We start from the raw sequence: 20,826 nt of genomic DNA on the forward strand, positions 1-20,826 counted from the left end.
AATATTTGCAAGTTGGCAATACATTATGTGCTTTTCTTTGTTGTGTTTTGCTGATTATCAATTCAATACCAGACATAACATAAAACAACTTTCAACACAAACGTTGAATTGAAACATTTCATAGCCAATTAGCAATATTTCACTAACATGAGCCATATATTATGTGGTTTGAGCGTCACATAATATGTGTCATGTAGTTCGTTTTTCAGTTCGATTTGCTCTTTGTAGTCGATATATAACATTTTTGTGATATTCGAATCAATCGTTATGAATGTGTGATAGTTTCTGATGAAGTTTTATACCATGGTGTAACATTTAAGAACCACGTATCGGGGCGGCATGAAGAGATATCTATTTTTTTCTTATGAAATTAATAATAAAGAAATAGCATGAATAATATTATAGTTTCACCTCTTAAAATTTATTATTTTCCAAAGTTGTTTTTACTACATGCATGTAGTAATATCATAACTTAACCTAGGACAAGTGAATTCATTCATATGCATTAGTCTACTTTTAACATGTAACAAACTAGTCCCTTGGGTTTCATTTTCCTAAAAAGCTAAAGGGTAACATCCCGTCTACAAATTGGGCAAGAACCCTGCCTCATAAGCCACTCGTCTATGCAATTTATGTGAAACGTGTGGCTACAACTTGGTAGTTCTCTTACTTCTTCTTTGTTCTCGAAATCCTCTAAACAAATCGCACAGTTTGTCTCGTTACATTTATAGTTTGTCTCGTAGCATTTATCTCTTTGGCCCATCTCTGATAAACCTTCAAATGTGCGTGATGGTAAGTCGTGTATAACTTGTTCAGATAATCCTCTTGTCACATTGTTTTCCGAGTCAAATATTTCTGTCAAACTCGTTTCCATAGCACTAATCTGCATAAATCGTAAAAACTTACCATAAGCTCAAAGCTAAAATTATATTTTTCGTAAATATATATTAAAGGTTCAAATTTATTAATTTGATAAGAAAACAATAAATAAAAGATATAATAATTTTTTTTAATTTGTCTGAATATTCAAGAATCCATTGACTACTAATTTTATATTTGAAAAAACAAATAATAAATTAAAAGTTAAAACCAACCCCTCCATGTGCAGAAAAATTCTCTCGTCATATATTCTTAAAATGTTTAACTTTATTTATTAAATTCTCCTCACTTTATTATTAAAACTATTTATTCATGTTAAATCAAAAAGCAATTTTTGTTAATGTTTCAACAACCTAAGACTTTTGACTTTTGAGTATCACCGATTTATTACAAGGTAATGAACCAGACACAAATGTAACAACTGGTTTTAACTTTTAAGTATAGCAAACAAAATCAATGAAAACCGGTTCTTGCTTATGTCACTGGCCGACATGCTTTTAAGACCAGACCATCTAACCATGAACCGCAAGAAAAAATAGGTTAGACGGTGGATATGTTTCTTGAAACATTGAATTTTATAATAAAGTAATGTGCAATTAATCATAAAGCTTTAGGCTGAACAATATTACTAACCCACTCACTGAATAATTTCCCATGAAGAAGGCTCTGCAATAGTGCTACCTGTTAATAGTAAAACAACCGAATATAATGTTTATCTAAATGATATAGAACAATCGAAGAAGAACTTAAGTAGTGGCGGACCCAGAATTTTTTTCATTAATTAGAATTTTAGCATATAAATAGTTAATATTTTTTTATATCATGGGTCCGCCAATGAAGGTAAGGTGCATGAGGGGTAAACAAAAACCTTAGAGATGGGCTCGCCATTCGCTATAGTATCGATGACCTGCAATGCTACAATTGCACCACTGAGTGCACCCACACCCGCCCCACGAAGCATCCCAGTTTCCATCGTCTGGCCTTTGATTGCACCGGTGATTGCCCCAAATATTGCTCCTACTGCATGCATATATATATATATAAGATAATAATTAGTAAAGTTAACTTATATATGAATTGAATAAGATAGAATAAACAAACCGGTGCATGTGACGAAAGCCATGAAGGCTCTGAATATTACATTGAGAGGAAGCCTGATTTGGAAATCAGCCATGCGAGTAACGGTGGAGACGTAGGGGATGGATGGAATGAATGCTGGGAGTGGATTGACATTCGAAAGGAGTAGGGAGGATGCATTTATAGAAGGAAGTAGAGAGTAAGTATTGAAACCGCATGATAACGTAAGAGCATGTTTTATGGCTTTTAGTTGGATCGGTGCATGACATTTATTCATTGTATACAATACTTGCATGTAGTTAGAAGCTATGAACTATTAATGGGGGGTAAATTAGTATTTACATATTTCACCAGTATTTCTTCTTATTATTATTATATATTAATAAAGGGTTTACATGGAATAATTTACTTGGCGGACAAGTCGAGCCAATGACTTGGACAAAAAGGAATTTATTTATTAATTATTGTTTAAATATGTTTTTACTAATTAGTATTTGTGTATGATAAGAAGTTTATTTCCTAGTCTAATTAGGTTTTCATTTTAAACTAGTATATATACCCGAGCTTGTTGGTTATATCATTGGGAGTTTAAGAATTGTAATTTTCGAGTTAATGAAAGTTATAGAGAACGAGCTTATGATCTAAATTTTTGTTTCCATGTTTATCGATCCTAGTCACCAAACTTCAATTGGTATCAGAGCTAATGAGAATTACAAGGATCGAACTTATGATCTAAACTATTATTTGTGTTTTCGGTTCTAGTTACCAAACTTCACTCTTCTGGTGTAGTGATAAAGGTGTCGGTGTTATCTAAATAAAGACAGAGGTTTGAGTCTTACAAGAGGCAAAAGGGGGGAGAATAAAACAAAATAGTCGTTCAAAAAAAAAGGAAGAGATTAAACAGAAAATTGGTCGACTTTCTATGCCATTAATTAACTTAAACAGGCCGGCACACGTTTTAAATTTGATTTATCCATACCTTTAATATGTGAAAAGTGCCTCAGCCAAGCATAGAAGATAGTAGGCAAAAGATGATTAAATGTGTCAACCTAGACAAAAGTTAATTGTATAAAAGATCCCATAAAAGTGTAAGATATACATTGAGATGCGATTGGTAAATGTTATGTGGAAAGTGCATCAACCAAGCACAAGATATGGTGAACCATGAATCTCATAATTTAATATAAATGTTTTTCTGCAGTAAAGATCACTAATTATGACATATTGTTTCATCAAAAACACTAAAAACATTACTCAAGGCTAAAGGAAAGTTATATGTATGTTCAAGCTACTACTCTTCATAAAAAACATGGGGCTGGCATAAGATTATTGGAAGGCTTGGTCTAATCATGTTAATGATTTGGTGATGTTCAAATTTTCATACTTGAGACAATATCTCCTAAATTTGAAAAGCTTTTATTAAGGAACAAGGCTTATAACATGGTCGAGGTCTTGAGGAGTTGCTGAATATTTTTCAGCAACAAACTCGTCATTGAGATGTTTACGAGCATTCTCACATCTTGAAGATGATGAAATGTTTGGACCGGTTAGCTAGATACCCTAGAATTCCCGGCAAGCAATGAATTGGTCGTGGATCATATTTTCAATTCCTTGCCAACCAGCTGATTAAGAACTACAGTATGATGCGCAAAGCCTTGGTGACATCGAGTATCCATATTACAGAAATATACTCTTTCTAGTTTCTACCATGACAGCGTGTTCCCGCTGGGTAGGGTTGTAGGCTGTCGAGTGCCCATCACAAAAAAACTCGTTCCGGCCCAAACCAGTTCTTCTATGAGTTCTATGAGCTATCAAACAAATTCTACAAACACCATATTTGTGCCCCTCTACAAAGTTTTTTACATGCCAAACTAATTAATTTAAGTAAAAACATTAGCTGATAAATTGCGAATTACAAAAAGACATGGTTTAAAAAAAGCTTTTAACTTTGTTTAAAAAAATTTAAAACTATAATAACTATCCATGGATACTAAATTTTTATAAAATCGTGTTTATAATTTAAGAAAACACAGTAGTCCACGTAGCAGCCGACCTGGCACCACAGTCACCATATAACCTATTAGTTGACTACTATTTAAAAAAGAAATCTACACAACACCCAAATTAGCAAATCATTTGACCTGACTTCTTAGTATATTGGCTAACTTAAGTTTAAACTGTAAAATAAAACTTTAAACGAACAAAAAACAACCACCAAACCATAACAATTCAAATTCTAGCCCACATTCCATTCTTTAGCCCGATTCACTTTCTATATGTTCTGCCACAATAACCCAAACCGACCATACTGTATGCCCGTTACGCGTTGCGCAAGTTATCATGTTGCGTTAAACACGAGAAATGTCGTCTTTCAGCCCAGTTTTAGTGCTGCAAATGACTTAGCAGCGTCTATTGCTTCATCAACGTGCTTTATGTCAGGTCCCTAAAACGAAAATATTATTATATCATCATAGGTATACTAATGATAATGATCTTTGATATTAAAATCTTAAGTAGCCTTACCTGGCTCGGGCAAGACCGCCTTTTCCACCGTCACCTTTGCCTTCTAGAGGCTTCAATGCCGCCTTCAACCACTCTAAAACCTTCAGTTGGTTGCTCTTATCACTTTTCTCTGGCACACCGGCACAAACCAAGGCTTTCTTGGACTGTTCATCAGTGCTAAAAACCATCACTGCCATACCCTACACGTACACCAAAAAATGTTGAGAAAATAATAATAAAAATAGTAAAAGAAAAGCATATTTTTGCAACCACCTTTTGCTCCATGATTTTTAACAACCGCTTCACGAATAGCAGCATTGTCCGACCCCACACTGACATGTGAAATGCAGAAAGACTTCCCCTCGGACAAGGCTGCTTCTGCTGCTTTTGTAGCAGCTTCAACAGCTTTTCGTATGTTCTCTTCGGCAGTCTTCTTTTTCGCTTTTACTACTTGATTCTAGATCAAGTACAATCATTTTTTAATAACGAATTTCAGTTGCAAGTGAGTGAAAGAGCAAATAGCTACTATTGAGATTACCTGAAGGATGGATATTTTTGCCTTGAGATCAGCCTTCTTCACCGTTGGAATAGAGGCAGACTCTACTTCACCATTTAAATCAGTCACTTTCTGTTCAAGAAGGCTTCCTTCCAGCTTGGATGCCAGCTCAACTTCCAGCTCCAGCTCAGACGCCTTTTTAATAGCTTTAAATGCATAGTCGGTTGTTACAGCAGTTACTCTCCTAATCCCCTTTGAAATTCCCTCCTCAGATAAAAGAGCAAATGCTTTTGCCTCTCGTGTGTTTGAAATATGGGTCCCTAGTTGTATTTCATATAATTTAATAAAAAGAAAAGATTTACAGAAGTCATTAATTAATAAGAATGTGTGTACCTCCACAGAGCTCTGCAGATATAGACAACCATTTTTCATTTTCAGGATCAGCCAAAAGATCCTCCACTTTTCGACCAATTGCAACAATCCTCACCGGATCAGGATATACCTGTACCACAAAAGAAATTTTGGTAATCTTTTATGTAATTTATAAAGGAGAAAACTGCACAAATGGTGTGGTTCGACCAAACTAAAATTTGCAAACTTAGTCCAAACATTGGTAAACACCGTTAATCCAAATTAGTTTTTATTGGAAAAGTGATGCCATGTGTCATTCACTCATTCATGTGCAGGTAAATGTATCTTCTCAAATTTGAAACCATTAAAAAATATCTTTGATTTTTTATATAGGGTTTGAAATCTGAAAAGACACAATTACCCTCAACTGAATGGCACATGACATAACTTTCCCGAAAACTAAATGGGATTAACGGTGGGGACTAAATGTGCAACCCTCTCACAAGTGTTTGAACTAAGTTTGCAATTTTTAAAATATGTGGGCCAAACTTGCAATTTGATCAAACTGCAGGGACCATTTGTGGAAATTTCTTTTTATAAATATATATTTATTTACTTACTTCGCCAAAAACAGCGCGCAAACCATTTACTCTTTTTGCATCAGAAAGGCTCGCCTCCTTTGCAGAAACCTCCAGCTCAGCTTTAATTTGTTCATTCACAATCGATTCAATTTTCCGGAGGTCATCCGGTTTTACAGGCTTCCCATGGGAGAAGTCAAACCTTAACTTTTCTGGAAGAATAATTGATCCTTTTTGGTCAACATGAGTCCCGAGTACTTCCTGCAAATATATTGTAATGTTAGAAAAAACTGAAGATTATTAACAACCAAGATTATTATATAAATTTGAGTTTTTAGATTACCCTGAGAGCAAAATTCAACATGTGTGTACATGTGTATGATTTGGAGCAATGCGTTGACGCCTTTCATAGTCAACCTTGCAAATTACTTCATTGCCCACATGGAATTGGGTTGACTCGCCACTAATTTTACCAAGATGAAGCACAAAACCACCGTAAATTTGAACATTACAAACTTCAAATGATCCAGATTGTCCTCCAAGCAGTCCAGTATCAAATATCTTTAAAAAAACAGTGAACACAATGTTAAAACTTTGAAGCCACAATTGTACACACACAAACATGTGCACTCACCTGACCACCTTGCTCAGCATAAAAACTTGTGCTTTCAAGAATAATACCAACATCATCGCCAACACCAGCACATTCCACATACTCACTGCCAGTGTAAATGGCTTTTATCACACTTTTATGGTCCTGAATTGCTCAAAATATAAGCATTAGTGCAATGCTGAGTTAGCAAATAAATACAAGTAAACGGACTTGGAAACATACCTTAAACCATGTAAACTTGAAACTATCGTTTGTTGTAGCCACCCCTTTCTTATGCAGTGCTGAGGTGGCATCTGCATCCATGACAATTGTAACAGCAGCTTGCAGTAACAATATAGCATTAGTAAACTAGTAAAATAATAATTGGTCAAAATTGAGAGGAATAAAGACGAAACCTCATCTGGGGCATTCCTTGACAGTTCTCTAGCTTCATTCATAGCAATTTCAAAACCATCAACATCAACTACCAGCCCTCTTTCTTCTGCCATCAACTGGAACATAAAAAACTAATTGTTTATAATACAGTATGTTTGCAGGAAAAAAATATAAGTCAAAAGAACTATTAACGCACCTGAGTCAGATCCAATGGGAATCCATAAGTATGCCACAAAGTACACGCATCCTGAAACCAACCAATTTGTACAAAGGAAGATTAAAAAAAGAACAATATAAAAGAATTTAATAACTTGGAGAATGTAATAACAGGGTATCAATAAATAACTGGTGAATAATATACCAGGAACATAAAAATGAAATACAAAAATAAAACTAACCTGTCCACTAAATATCTTTCCCTGAACATCTTGAGCTGTCTTCTTAAACTTCTCAATTCCCTACAAACAACCATCAACCATCAGCATTTTATTCCTTGCATACATATTTACTCTATATACACTCAAAACAAATATTAAGGTCGATTCATGTACAAACTTTTCATCTTTTTTCACTTCTCCAGGTTTTTGTGTAAAATAGGTGACTTGTATTATTGTATAAATCCACAAATATATATAAAGCTTACCCTAAGTAATGTCATCCCAAAACTTGCTTCCTCTGCAGCTATAACCTCTATAATGTGTGCCTCTTGTTGTTTTAGCTCAGGAAAAACATGGCTCATTACATCCACAACAACTTTCACCAATCTGATAACATCATCACAAAAATTTTACCAGAAATTACACATAATACAATATACAATAGATTATTACTTTCAAGACATAATTTGACAGATACCCATTAAAAAACCCTTGTTTTGCTTTCAATACTTCTGTTCCGTAACGTACGGCACGGCGAAGAATACGCCTCAAAACATACTCACGCCCTTCATTTCCTGCAAAATAAGGATGCTAGTTAATATGCACATGAAACTAATACAAAAAAAGGTTTTTTGATATTATAACTTAAAGGCATATATCAACCTGGACAAGATCCATCTGCAATGGCAAATGAAAGAGTTCTAATGTGGTCAGCAACAACTCTGTACGCCATGTCAATTCCGTCCACGTCATCTGGGCCCACTTTGCCTGAATATGGTCTAGCACCAGTTGCCTACTTGGCAGTCAAAGAAAGTTAAATAAACAAATAATAAATACATGTTAAAGAAGAGTATTTATATGATCTTCATATTACCTTTTAAATAGCATCAAAGATAGGTAAAAATACATCAGTATCATAGTTGCTCATCTTGTTCTGAAGAATTGATGTCAATCTTTCAAAACCCATTCCGGTATCCACGTGTTTTGCAGGCAGAGGTTTCAAGGAACGATCAGCTTCCCTGTTAAACTGCCGAGTACAATTTTTTTTCAAAAAACGTACAACAGACGACGCTAAAAAAACTATATATTCAGAAGCTTTTTACCTGAATAAACACAATATTCCAGATCTCGATCAATGTAGGGTCATCATCATTTACCAACTCGGCAGCATCACGACCACCAATTCTATCAAAGTGTATTTCAGTACAGGGCCCGCATGGTCCAGTGTCACCCATCTCCCAGAAATTGTCCTACCACAAAAGTAAACAAAATTAGTAAGATTTTCTTTACTCCAATATAATAGTGTGTTTAAGCATTGCAAATTAGGCGGGCCAAAGAGGATATTTATGAAACACCTTTTCTCCCCTTTTTATATTGAAATGTGAAATAAGATTACTAGATATGTTACTAAAATAACAATCTAACTTCATGTATAAAACAATTAAGTAAACTGTATGCATTAAAAATACACTTTGGTTCCTTTCTAGCTACTTTCTTATGCCAATTTGACCCATTACAAACAAAGCATAATCCAAATAAACCAGTTCATAAATAAAAGTTAGTCAGAATTGCAACCTCTAAATGTGCTCAAGAATCAAGAAACTGATCATATAAACAAATAATATAAATAAATAAACTTACTTTACAACCAAACGGCAAGACACGTGCAGGTGGCAAATATTTGAGCCAAATATCTCTAGCTTCATTATCAGCAGGAAGCCCCAATTTCTCATCACCGCCAAAATAAGTAGCGTATATTCTATCAGAAGGTAGCTTATAAACCTGAACATAAACCAAATTAACATGAGAAAAGATTCATTATATAATTCAAAAAAAAAACAATTTATGTGATTATTATGTGAGTACTGACCGTTGTGAAAAGCTCCCACGCCCATCCGATGGCTTCTTGTTTGAAATAATCACCGAACGACCAGTTACCGAGCATCTCAAAGAAAGTGTGACGATAAATGTCTTTGCCAACATCATCGAGATCGTTATGCTTCCCGCCAGCTCGGATGCATTTCTGTGTGTTGCAGGCACGGGTCAGCTTGCTTAATGAAGTGTTGGGATCAACAGTTCCCAAGAAAATAATAGGCTTGAACTGATTCATTCCTGCAATTAGTTTCATATTAAATGAATTATCAGATTACCTGATTATTATGCATTGGTTGAAAACCGTAAATCACTAAAATAATGAAATGATTGGGTCGTTACATTCAAACACCAGCCCCTGGTGTGTAAATAAGGCTATACGGCCCGTGTCTATACGAGTCGTATAGCCCTCAATTATTGACATATGTACGGAGGTGACAGCTTTTTGCAGTCTGTACGAGCCGTAATGACCCTATACGAGCCGTATAGATTTTCTGGCACGTATAGCTCACTTATCTTGTCTGACCTATACGACTCATATAGACAGCATGTCAGTCTGTACTTTAACCAGAGATTTATAATTATTTTCTTGTCTATACGAGTCGTATAGATTGTATACGACCCGTACAGACCAGGTATCAGCTTTCCTTGCTCCAACCGTGTAAGATCTGGTCCTCGAAAGGCTCATGTTGTTCGTAGGTTGTTTGATTAGTCTGGAGCAAGATATTTACTTTGAAATTACGTGTTTGTATTTTATAACCAACTCGGCTGTGATTTTTAATACTTTGTAATTTTAAAGTAATCCAATGAAAAACCCCTATCCGGCTCGTATAGGGGCTGTACGGGACAAGGGAACAAGACCTGACACTCCTAACAGAAAATGACATAATTTTGCACCTATACGAGTTGTATGGGCTCTCCTAGTGTTTGAATAAGCTACATGGTGTGTGTATTAATAATAACTGACCAGCATTGGCAGAGAGAAGAGTGGGATCATTATTTCCAGTAAACGTGATTCTTCCTTTCAATGAAGAAGTTGAAAAACGAATCCCTAACTTTGTTAGCTGGCCATTCGATATCCTCTGTGGGCGGTTGAGAGCCCATGGCAACAGTCGATAGATTAATATTAAGATGATGAGTCTTCTTCTTCCTATTCCTAATGATGTAATGGAACGATGATAATAAGTTACGAGTGATTTGAACCCTCATCCATCTGTTGTTATATGATTTCGATCAATTGATTGATTTGGGAATGTGACGGAATGAGGACAAGGGTTTAAGGATGATGATCGACGGTCACGTTTTTAATCCAAACCACCACGTGTCAAGTTAATAGATCCTCCATTTATGTCTTTGACTTGGTTCCTTTACGTGGCCTTAGTTTGGATTGGAACCTTGGGGTCCGCTTGGTTCAAAGAATCCAATTTAAGCTACGCTTTATTCAAAAAAAAATCTTCCCATACACAAACAAAAATAATAATTTTTACTTGTCATAACATATTGAATATGGTATAAAATTATCATCTTGTAATCTTATATTCTCTTTTCTCTTTGATTAATGTTATTCATGGGTCCCAGATAAAAATGGATTAACCCATAAATTACAACATCTTCAGTATATTTCAAGATATTATCTAACGGGGGATCCATTGAAAATATTATATTGACTCAATATTGCCGAGATAATAGCCCACTTGTTTTTATGTTTGTGAGGCAGGGTCAGGAACCATAAATCTCTTTATGTTAAATAAATTTGTTTTGCTCGTTCGTTATTATGCACATTTGGACGAAGGAGGGCACCACCATCCTCTAACACATACATATAACTTTAAATTAAATTTTAACATGGATTGTGAAGGTTTGGTTTTATGGAAAAAACGGAGGTTTTTAGTAAAACTTTGAATATGATGTGGGCAGTACTATGAGTAGGGATGAGTTTAGTACAGTACCCGTGTTCATACACATACTTGTACCTGAGTGTACACTTACCGAATTTTTTCGTATGGTACGATACGAGTACATGTATTGGTACGGTACTCGTTTTTGTACCGCTTTGCTTTTATATTTCCAAATCTCCGATGATCATGAAACTGGTTCAGTACGAGTAACAAACAACATTAACTAGTCCGGGTATTGGTACAAGTACAGGCAGAGGCGGGTCTAGAACCAAATGTCAGGGGTAACATTCAAAAAAAAAAAAGCTTAACCGTATTTCATACAATGTAAACTAAACAAAAATAGAAACACGATGATAAAGAAATTTAAACACATGGGCTGCATATTCTCCATTCGGTTTTTAAAAGATTAAAATAGAGCCATTACATCCTCTTCTTTTACTTTATCAAGAGTTTCTCTTTCGACCACACAAATTAAAACATTGTTCAAATACTCATCACCCATTAGATTCCGCAAATATGTCTTGATAAGCTTCATTTTAGAAAAACAACTTTCAATGATTGCGGTTGCAACCGGTAAAATCAACGCTAGCTTCAGTATACTATAAACCAAAAGAAAAGTGGCATGTTATCCGGTTTCCACCATTACACGAGCAAGGTCACACATTCCACCCAACTTTGCAAAATTTATCATTTTCATTTAAAGTGTGATGAAAGGTCGTAAGATCACTCAAAATACACCATCTTTCTTCATTACTAAAGTCATTCGGATACATATTAGAAAATGTCACTATCTTCAATATGTCAAACTTAGAAAATGAATCACAAGGATTTAAACCTGACATATTTTCTATCAAACTAGTTGAGACCTTACTAAATCTAATTCCTACTTCTTGAATTTGCATATCCAAAACGGTATTAAAAACTTCAACCTCAAAATGATGTTGATTAGTACTAATATTCTTTCGGTTTTGTTAATTACCATAACTTTCCGTCATATCTAACATCTTAATCTTGTTTTTTTCATAAAAAGATGCCACTCTAGCCAAGATCTTGTCAAACCCATTTTGTCTTATTCAATGCTCGGTTTGTCCCGCTTATCAGCTTAGACGTTTATAACAAGTCTTGATTTTTTTTAAAATGTTTTGATAGAGCATTTGAGAGACCTAAAATATCGTCCAACAAGTGTATATATATTATTTTAAGTGTAACATGTATTATTTTAAGGGTTAATAAGTTTTATTGGTTTTGACTTTACACCTTTGTTTGAGCTTTAGTTGGATTGAATTTTTGAATTAGTTTTACTTAAAACGCATAGGGGTAACGTTATTTTTTTCAGGGGTAACAAAACACGAAAACCAACCTAAAATATTTTTTTACACTATCGACGAGAAGTTGAGGGGTAGCGGAGGCTACCCCTCCCATTAAGGTACACCCGCCACTAAGTACAGGTACGTCGTGCACCTAATTAGTACAACTACCAAACTGGTCGCCAATTTAATGATCAGATAATATTGAAGAACCTTAATCAGGTTGCCTAATTTAAATGATATGTTTGTTTGTTCGATTTTTGGATGTTATGTTATTTAATATTGAAGAAGCCTATGATACCTGTTCCATAACAATAAGGCTGGAAAATTTATTAAGTATGCAGAATCCCAATTAAACCGCTACATATTCCAAACAAGTACAAAATACCAAAACGTACATGTACTCATACCCGATTGTAAATGTACCGAAATTCAATAAAAACGAGTACCAACGCCCATACCAAATAGGTATGGATACATGTATAAGTACGGGTATTTGGAACAAAATGTTCATCCCTAAATGTGGCGACTTATATAGGTTTGACATTGTAGATGCTCTAAGTGTTCAACAATTAAAACCTCAGGTAGTAAAACGTAATTACTCCAGTGAGAAGGGAGTAAATAAAAACACATGACTTGTCAGGGAGGCAAGTGCAATTTAAACCTTCCTTAAAGGTGTCAGGCCAAAATTAGAAGCGTAAATTGTCGATATTTTTGCTTAATAATAAAACGCCGTAATTACCTCCACCTCACTCACAACACAACACAGAAAATCTAGGGTTTCAAATCACTGTCAATTTCTACATCAAACCCTAAAGGTACGTCCACATTTCTCTCTCTTTTCCGCATATAATGTCTATCACAACCTCCAATTTCATAATTATTCACTGCTCGTTGCATTTACTTACGTAATTAATCTTGTAGTTCAATTGATGCACCGATGAACGATCTGTAATTTATCGTCCGGTGAGTGCTAATTTCATTAAAGTTAAGTCATTTTACCGTAATATTTGGTAATTTGCATCTTACTTCACTTTGACTAGCTTTAATTGCAGTTGACTTTTGCTAATCGGCTTTCATTCGTCGTTTAGAACTGTGTTTGTTTCAATCGATTGATGTTTGGTGTCTGTGTTGACTTCCAATTTGCAATCTTTTGCCCTAATTTTACAACCCACTTCAAGTTACTTTCTAATTGTCAGGGAAAATGGGTCGGGTCGAAGCGGGTCTATTAAAAAAGGATTGTTTTGGTTCGGGTCGGAGCGGGTCCGGGTCGAAATGGGTTTGGGTCGGAAATCGTCCGGGTCAGAACGGGTTTAGGGTCGGAACGGGTTGTTTTTTTTATTTTATTTTTATTTTTTAATTTATGGCCACTATTCTCAAAATCTGTATATGTTTACTTCTCATATAATCATAATAAATAATTTTTCATAAATATTAATATTTGCAGTTATAAAAGTCAATGTATACTTCCTATTTTGTGTATTTTGTGAATTTTTAATACAGAATATATCAAGCATATTCACCTAACTATTTAATACCTAATTCAAAGAACCAAAATGCTTGTAATTAGATTTACAATTGTATTATGAAACAATGCTTGTAATTAGAGTGTTGGATATTTAAATCGGAGATTTTTTTTACTTGTAAATATATGCAGATAAAGCTTTTGACTTTTGACAGAAAAAGACTGTATAACTGCTGAAAATGGAGCCAGTGAATAACCAAGAAGTAGGGCCCGAGTCACTTACCGCTCCTGAAAAGCGAAAACGTGGACGCCCACGAAAGGACCCGAGTGAAAAACGGGCTCAGAAAGCGCATCGTTTGCAAGCTGCTCGTATGGCTTCTGGTTTTACACAGTTGACCAACAAAGCTCCTCGAGCTGATCCGATTAATGATCCAACTAAAGTTATGGTTGGACAAGTTGTGACTGGCGTAGTCGAGGCAACTTTTGATGCAGGTTACCTGCTTGCAGTTAGGATCGGGAACTCGAAGATCACACTAAGGGGTGCGGTTTTCAAACCGGGCCACACTGCACCTGTGACAGCTAAGAATGACGTGGCACCTCACGTTGAAATGATTAAAACGAACTGAAATTCCGTTTCCTGCTGAACTTCAACCCAAATGTAGGCGTAAACGAAGATCTAAAGACAAACTGCAGCTTGTGACTTATGTTGGGAATGGGTCGAATGAGTCAGACCCAGTTGGTGTGAGAGGGACCACAGTTCCTGTTGTTCTTCAACCGGTTAACTTATCAAACGGTTTATCTACCAACCAACCTGCGCCTCATTTACGGGCTTCACAAGGCAAGCCCATGCACTCAGTTCTGCCATTGGCGGTTTACCCGCCAAATGGGTCAACAAGTCAAGTGTCCGAGTCTCAAACTAGCTCCCAGTTTACTGTTACACCTTCCGTGTCTGGAAATGAAACCGCTTCTTTAGGGGGTAAAGTGGTAAAATCAAGTGATGTGCAGGATCCAGTTGTGAAAACAGAATCGGATGAGCCTTTATTTGTTGAACCACTGCAGACTCGACACCTAGTTCATCAGTTCCAACCGCCACCGGGATTGGGTGGTGTGATGCATGTTGGGACTGGAAGAATGACTGAGCTTTTACAGGTAATATGTTTGCTGCCAACTCAACACTAATCACTATTTTCACTAAATAAGGCATTTTAGGATGTTGGTTAAATGGGTTTGGGTCAAAACAGGTAATTAAGTGGTTTGTGTTTGGTTGATTCGAGATTTTTTTTACAAACATACAAGTTTATTTGTTATTTTAAGGGGTGATGTATACATGGGCCTCGACTCCCAAAGTATACAAACATTTTCATTAATGTGACCCGAATATTAAAATAACTTTGGAGGCCTGCCAAGTATTGTGTTGGTTTATTTTGTGCGTATTATGACACAAATTTGTCGAAAATTTGTAAAATGACAGTTTGTCGAAACTGGAGATGTAAAATGACCAAAATGCCCCTCAAAACTGCTGAAAGTAATCAACTCTAGATGGATTGTCAGCATATCATTTTACAACTTTAAACATGACAAAAGCTTAAATTTAGAGGAATTTTGTCGTTTTGCAATTTCCTGAAAAGTTTACTGATGAAATCGCTGTAAAATAAACCAAATTGATAATTGGGTGGCCTTAATGAATTTTTGAATACTTTCATTTAAAAAAATGAATTTTTGAATAAAATTATGATTTTTATGCATTCCCATTTAAAGTTGATTTTCTTGAGATTATCTATAACATGTCAAAAATTACATTATATGTATATGTGCACACACATTAGAAGTATTGATGCTGATGTTAAATATTGGGGTGCAGGCTGTTCAACAAAACATTGGCGACGACCAGCTTCCCAGAAACGGCGGACACCCAGCTGCAAGTTACAATGAAGCTGGTCAGGCAGGGAAGATGTAAAGTCAAGGCGCCAAGTAATCATATGACAGATAACGGAACACCGCCGAGGTTGTTGGGCATGCGACCCAAATGCATTGGATCTTGTTTTTATGTTACAGTACAACAGAACAACTAGTGTTAGGTTTTATGGTGATTTCATAGGAAAATCTACCTTGTTTGTGTTTGAAAACAGAAACATCGGCTTGCTAACTTTGTTGTTTTAAACTTGTTAAAAGTGGAAATTTATGTTTGTTTCAGGAATAATGAGTTGATGCTGAAACTGCCAACTAATGATGTGCTATCTGTTTAACAAAATGCAATTCGAAACGATCAAAAAAATAATATAACCATTGTCCAACTCATCCTGTATTTGAATTACAAAAAGAAGAAACACAATGAATGTGGTGAATTCACCCACTTGTAAATAATCAATAATGCAACCCAAACTGAGAAGAAAAACAAAAACCCAATTCAATGAAAACACCAAAACTTGATGAAGACCTTTTTCTCTATCTATCTAAAACAACTATCTTCAAAAATCAAGAAAATTTTGATACCAAAAAACCATTTGATCCCGGGATTGCGATTGGGTGCATCACAGGATAAGGCAGTTGCGATATTGGAACGTGGCCCGGCAAAACATATGGTGCATGACCACCAACACCACCGCCTATATATGGTAGTTGCAATGCTAGAGCCGTCGTGGTTCCTGCATCGACAATCCCTGCATCGACAATCAGAAACAGATAATCACTTGTAATGTACATGAAAGAATGACACGAGCCAAGCCAGGGCTTTATATAGAGCTAATTCATACCTTGGTGTTTAGGGACATGGAGTTGGTGTGGAGTTAAAACCGAGGAGAAGCTATTCGTGCTTGGGACCACGTCCTACATTAACAAACATAATCAATTACTAAGTTATTAAAATTAAACCAAACTTATATCCAACTAACTATAGCAAAATCTTACTTGGGAAACCGGATGGACGTAGACAACGGGTCCCAATCGTCCAACCATTACCTGTAACAACCAATGCACAATTGTATCAAATTATTCGTCTGTTAACAAAAACACAAAAATAAATTTAGTGCTTGAAGAAAAACATATATATATATATATATATATATATAGTACATTTTGAGAGTTGGGTTGAACATAGGTAGGTGCTGTTTGGACCGCCGGATGATATGGCCCGTATCTGACAGGCTGACTCCTGTTTGTCATGTATCCAACAACCTACAAACAAAGTAAAACTTAAGTGCATGTTTCATACTATACGACTATAACTGGCAAAATGGACTGGTTGGACAGGTTGGGTCTAACCGAGTCAGGTCAGGTTAAGATGACCCGCAACACTTTCTGTCAAAACATTTTTCCGAAACAGATTGATGTGTCAAACATGATTTCAAATGAAAAAAACTGTTGAGAAAAACCTATGGACTTCTGTCAAAAGTTTTCATTTTTACATGACTAAATCCGCTATATTTTATAACTTATAGATAAAGTCACTGCACATTATTAACATAAACAAAGGTCTTTTTGCATGAATAAGTCCCTAAACTTTATGAAAACGACATTTTTTGGTCAAGTGTTAAACATCTAGGAATTTGATTATGCAAAAATAAAGGTCTACGCATTTATATGCGAACTCAGCAGAAGTCTATTTCTTTTTGACAATTACCCTTCTATTATTAATATACTAATATTTTAAATAAACTGTATAAAAATATTCTGCACATAAAAAATAAAATTTGGTTGACTTTCGACCCGCCTCCTTTTAAGGAAATTTGATCCGTTTACAAATTAAAATGACAAAAACTTACAGGAGGAGGGTGTGGTACATCATTGCCTCCATATGGAACAAACTTAACGGGCACTGAACGGGTAGCAAACGAGCTGATTTCAACTTCAGGCTGTGGCCCAGCAACCGGATCACTAGGATGACTGTCGGCATTGTATACAAGATTTGCACCCGTCACCATCACTTGAGGGGTCGATGATCTTTTATTTGGAAACGATGGAGAAAATATCTTTGCTCCAGGGTTGAGTTTGAACTCCTGAAGGAAACACCCCAAAATTAAACCGAGTAGAAAATAATGTTCGATTTTACTCTTTACATTACATTACATACCTTAGTGGTTCGATTAGAATTTGAGATTTTTGTAGTGACGGTGTCACTTGGAGTTGATGAACTAGTGTGATTACCAATTTTTCTGCAATAACCAAATTATATAGCAAATTGAGTTAATACATGTAAATAGAATGTGTAAATATCTGAATGATTATAAAGAAGGGTGAATACTCAATATATACAAGTAGAACCCTAGAGAAGTTAACTTGGACCCATTGGGTATATACACCGAAACTCTACTGTTAAACTACTAGTAACTATTATTGACGCATCTTCCTATGAGCATAGATGTTAATTATACCTAGCTTGTTACATGCAAAGTCTATATGTGCCTTTCAAAATGGTTTGGTGAAGTTATCTACGAGTTGGAATTCCATCTTAACATGAATCGGCTGAAGTGCTTCCTTATAAGAAGATTAGGCCATGAACTGGCTTGCAACCCTGTAGTAATCAATCAACATATCAACAACAAACTTCCGTTGGGAGAGAAGTATTCATGCTAGAGAACGAGATATCTATGCCAAAGAAGCATCAGAGTTGACTAAGTCGCTAATCTGAAACTAAGACCAAAGGAACCGTTTGAGGTCGGTGTATCAGGCTTAGTTGTAGAAAGTGGAACTAGAGATACCATTATGTCAGGATCATACTTTGGTTGTCAATCTCATATCTTCATTGTCTTGTCCTCATGCCACTAAACTTACATGAAAATTAATTGTGGGAGCTCTGTCGGGAGGCCAGTTGTACCAGACACAGGTTATGTGATGTCAGAGACTGGAGAGTAGATGGGCCAAAGGACACGGAATGGTAGGAATGGTGTGAGCCTCGAATATTGGTCAGGCTCAGAAGGAAACTGGTCAGAGACTCAGAAACACTCAAGAAAGTAGAGACATGACTGAAAAGTGGCTCAGTGTTTAACTTTATTGACACCTAGACAATGATCACTGACATACGCTACACACGCAGAAGTTTTGGATGCGAGCGGAAAAGGGAGTTGCTTTAGGGAACAAGATAGAAACTGGAGCTCGAGCACGAAGGACAAATGAGTGCATACAATTTATCAGTAAGAAGAACTAGCGAATTACCTGCTATTATCCGGATCCTTCAAACATTCTTCCTTCTGTTTTTAACAAAAAAAGAAAAAAAGAAATTTCAGAACACACATTCTGCTAGTTTTTCCACTTTAGAATTCATTTAATTTGCAATAGCTGATCAAAATTTATAAAAAAAACTGCTACCTTTGTTGAATCTTTCGCATCTGTATCTTTTGCTTCAAGAGCATTGGTTGAGTGAATACTGTTCTCAGGTGTAAATCCATTAGCAAAGCCGTTTTCAGTTCCAGACGCCCGTCTGTAATGTATTCATTGATGTTAGAACTAATAATGGATGCTATTTCAAAAGATATTCATTAACAAGAACATAGCTTTACAAAATCCCTACCGTGTTTGATTAATGTACGGTTGACCAACAGTTGACTTGCTAGTCATTGTTTTATTTGATTCTGTTCCATTAGAAGAAAAGGAGCATGCAACAGCCCCTGTTTCATCTCCAGTTCCGTGTCCAGCAACACCATCTGCAGGAATTATTACTTTCTGTAAAATAAAAAAGGTAAAATTTTATATTAGTTTGATCTATTACGCTACGATAAATCATTAAAAATTATACCTTTGCAACTACTTGAACAAGATCCTCAGACTGGATTATGAGCGTAGGGATCACCTCCTCATTCGCCACATTTGAATTACAACTACCTTTCTTCATCATCTTTGCTCGTTTTAACACAATAGCTACACCAACACAAAATTTTTAAAGGGGGTGTTTGGATTAGCATTTACAAAACCAAATACAAATAAGAGGGTGTTTGGTTCTTGGTTTAAAAGCATGAGGCGCGCACATCATGTACCACAACCAAAAGTTGCGTCTATCGTATCTATTTTTGCCAATTTTGACCCAGATTTACACGAGGCACCGCCTCAAGCACCTAATGCGATTTCCTGAGGCCTTTTAAAACCAAGGTTTGGATATGCATTTTGAAAGTGATTATTGTATTATCGTTACTTCAAGTAATAACTACTCGGTTTTGGTGTTTATTAGTCCATCAATTGTCGAGCACACAATATCATCATAAGCACATCCAAGCACTAATCTTTATCAGATACCAATACCACCAAAATGATGTAAATGATAAATCTATATCACTACAAAGTTAAAGTTGTTAACTTTTATGCCATCCAATGCAATTGACAATCAGATCAAATTAGATTCAGATCACAATTCAAACAAATAAAAGAAACCTCTTCAACAAGAAACCAACAAACACCCAGAACAATTAATCCAATTTCAATTCAATTAGCATTAACAATTAGCAAAGATATTAAATAAATGAATGAATACCATAACGATGTTCAACGCAGGCAGTGTGGAAGATTCCAGAATAAACAGAGCCATCTTTGATGTGAACATCAACGGAGAGGCCAATGAGACACATGGTGGTTAACAGCAACGCATCGTTTACAATAGACGATGAAGATGATGATGATCTGCTGTGTTGTTGTTCTTGATTTCTGCAACCCATCTGCTCTTAATTGGATTCGATTGATAAAGTGTGAATAATTTAAAAGAGACGAGAGATCTAATGATGCCGATAGATTGATGGGAATAATAATATTGTTATTGTTGGATTTATAGAATTAGAATGAAGGCCGGTTTTGTGATTCTGGCGCCTCCATGTACTTTTCTTATAAGTTATAATTATAAACAGGGGAGGAGGAAGAGGCCTCTTTTTACTTTTCTAGTTGTATATTAATATTAAATTATTTTTTTATTTTTTTTAACGATCAACAAAGAAAACGTGCTAGATAGATTGACGGGTTTGGTGGGAAGTAACCAAATTATAAACTTGTTACTCGGTTGGCGGCATGTGAAAATGAGGTTAAACTGGTTAGAGGATTGACATGTATTAAATGAGCC

At 35.7% G+C, this 20,826-nt stretch overlaps 2 protein-coding genes and 2 pseudogenes across 6 annotated transcripts; 1 reads left to right on the plus strand and 3 right to left on the minus strand.

Annotated features, from left to right (window-relative positions):
- Window positions 1-562: 562 nt before the first annotated feature.
- LOC143541275 (NEP1-interacting protein 2-like) lies at window positions 563-2,053 on the minus strand. Its single transcript, XM_077034149.1, has 4 exons — window positions 1,981-2,053; window positions 1,748-1,899; window positions 1,513-1,560; window positions 563-883 (listed from the first exon to the last, which is right to left on the minus strand). The coding sequence occupies exons 1-4, from the start codon at window positions 2,051-2,053 to the stop codon at window positions 563-565; spliced, it is 594 nt and encodes a 197-aa protein (XP_076890264.1).
- A 2,422-nt stretch (window positions 2,054-4,475) lies between these two features.
- On the minus strand, window positions 4,476-9,373 carry LOC143541276 (alanine--tRNA ligase-like; annotated as a pseudogene). Its single transcript, XR_013136732.1, has 18 exons — window positions 9,119-9,373; window positions 8,890-9,030; window positions 8,352-8,498; window positions 8,123-8,275; window positions 7,912-8,041; window positions 7,727-7,823; window positions 7,515-7,635; window positions 7,270-7,329; window positions 7,068-7,118; window positions 6,892-6,987; window positions 6,719-6,844; window positions 6,518-6,640; window positions 6,227-6,444; window positions 5,926-6,144; window positions 5,348-5,456; window positions 4,997-5,274; window positions 4,754-4,915; window positions 4,476-4,658 (listed from the first exon to the last, which is right to left on the minus strand). The product of XR_013136732.1 is annotated as an alanine--tRNA ligase-like (transcript).
- Window positions 9,374-13,155: 3,782 nt separating this feature from the next.
- LOC143541251 (protein METABOLIC NETWORK MODULATOR 1-like) lies at window positions 13,156-15,936 on the plus strand (annotated as a pseudogene). Its single transcript, XR_013136726.1, has 3 exons — window positions 13,156-13,291; window positions 13,983-14,939; window positions 15,652-15,936. The product of XR_013136726.1 is annotated as a protein METABOLIC NETWORK MODULATOR 1-like (transcript).
- A 107-nt stretch (window positions 15,937-16,043) lies between these two features.
- Window positions 16,044-20,575, minus strand: LOC143541250 (uncharacterized). Of its 3 annotated transcripts, none has more exons than XM_077034126.1 (11): window positions 20,251-20,575; window positions 19,534-19,643; window positions 19,297-19,448; window positions 19,095-19,206; window positions 18,942-18,976; window positions 17,860-17,941; window positions 17,552-17,785; window positions 16,863-16,964; window positions 16,698-16,748; window positions 16,544-16,616; window positions 16,044-16,435 (listed from the first exon to the last, which is right to left on the minus strand). In XM_077034126.1, exons 1-11 carry the CDS (start codon window positions 20,429-20,431, stop codon window positions 16,266-16,268), a joined length of 1,302 nt encoding a protein of 433 aa, XP_076890241.1. In that variant the 5' UTR covers window positions 20,432-20,575; the 3' UTR covers window positions 16,044-16,265. The 3 variants fall into 3 exon arrangements, with proteins under 3 accessions (XP_076890241.1, XP_076890240.1, XP_076890242.1); XM_077034125.1 differs by having other exon boundaries at window positions 16,046-16,435; window positions 19,522-19,643; window positions 20,251-20,573; XM_077034127.1 differs by lacking the exon at window positions 19,534-19,643 and having other exon boundaries at window positions 16,046-16,435; window positions 20,251-20,380.
- Between the last annotated feature and the right edge of the window lie 251 nt (window positions 20,576-20,826).

The sequence above is a fragment of the Bidens hawaiensis genome, unplaced genomic scaffold (assembly GCF_021521415.1).
Source record: "Bidens hawaiensis isolate Kalapana, Puna unplaced genomic scaffold, B.hawaiensis_p1.1 tig00012479_1, whole genome shotgun sequence".
Lineage (NCBI taxonomy): Eukaryota > Viridiplantae > Streptophyta > Magnoliopsida > Asterales > Asteraceae > Bidens > Bidens hawaiensis.

What these genes read in the sequence shown, in the direction of transcription:
- LOC143541275 (XM_077034149.1), bottom strand. Translation starts at nt 2,053, where the DNA reads ATGGCTGATTTCCAAATCAGGCTTCCTCTCAATGTAATATTCAGAGCC. An exon ending in GGCTTTCGTCACATGCACCG is followed by an intron (nt 1,900 to 1,980) that starts GTTTGTTTATTC and finishes ATATGCATGCAG; the next exon opens with TAGGAGCAATATTTGGGGCA. An exon ending in GGAAATTATTCAGTGAGTGG is followed by an intron (nt 884 to 1,512) that starts GTTAGTAATATT and finishes CGATTTATGCAG; the next exon opens with ATTAGTGCTATGGAAACGAG.
- LOC143541250 (XM_077034125.1), bottom strand. Translation starts at nt 20,431, where the DNA reads ATGGGTTGCAGAAATCAAGAACAACAACACAGCAGATCATCATCATCT. An exon ending in AAGGATCCGGATAATAGCAG is followed by an intron (nt 17,942 to 18,941) that starts GTAATTCGCTAG and finishes TGGTTATTGCAG; the next exon opens with AAAAATTGGTAATCACACTA. An exon ending in ATTCTAATCGAACCACTAAG is followed by an intron (nt 17,786 to 17,859) that starts GTATGTAATGTA and finishes TGTTTCCTTCAG; the next exon opens with GAGTTCAAACTCAACCCTGG.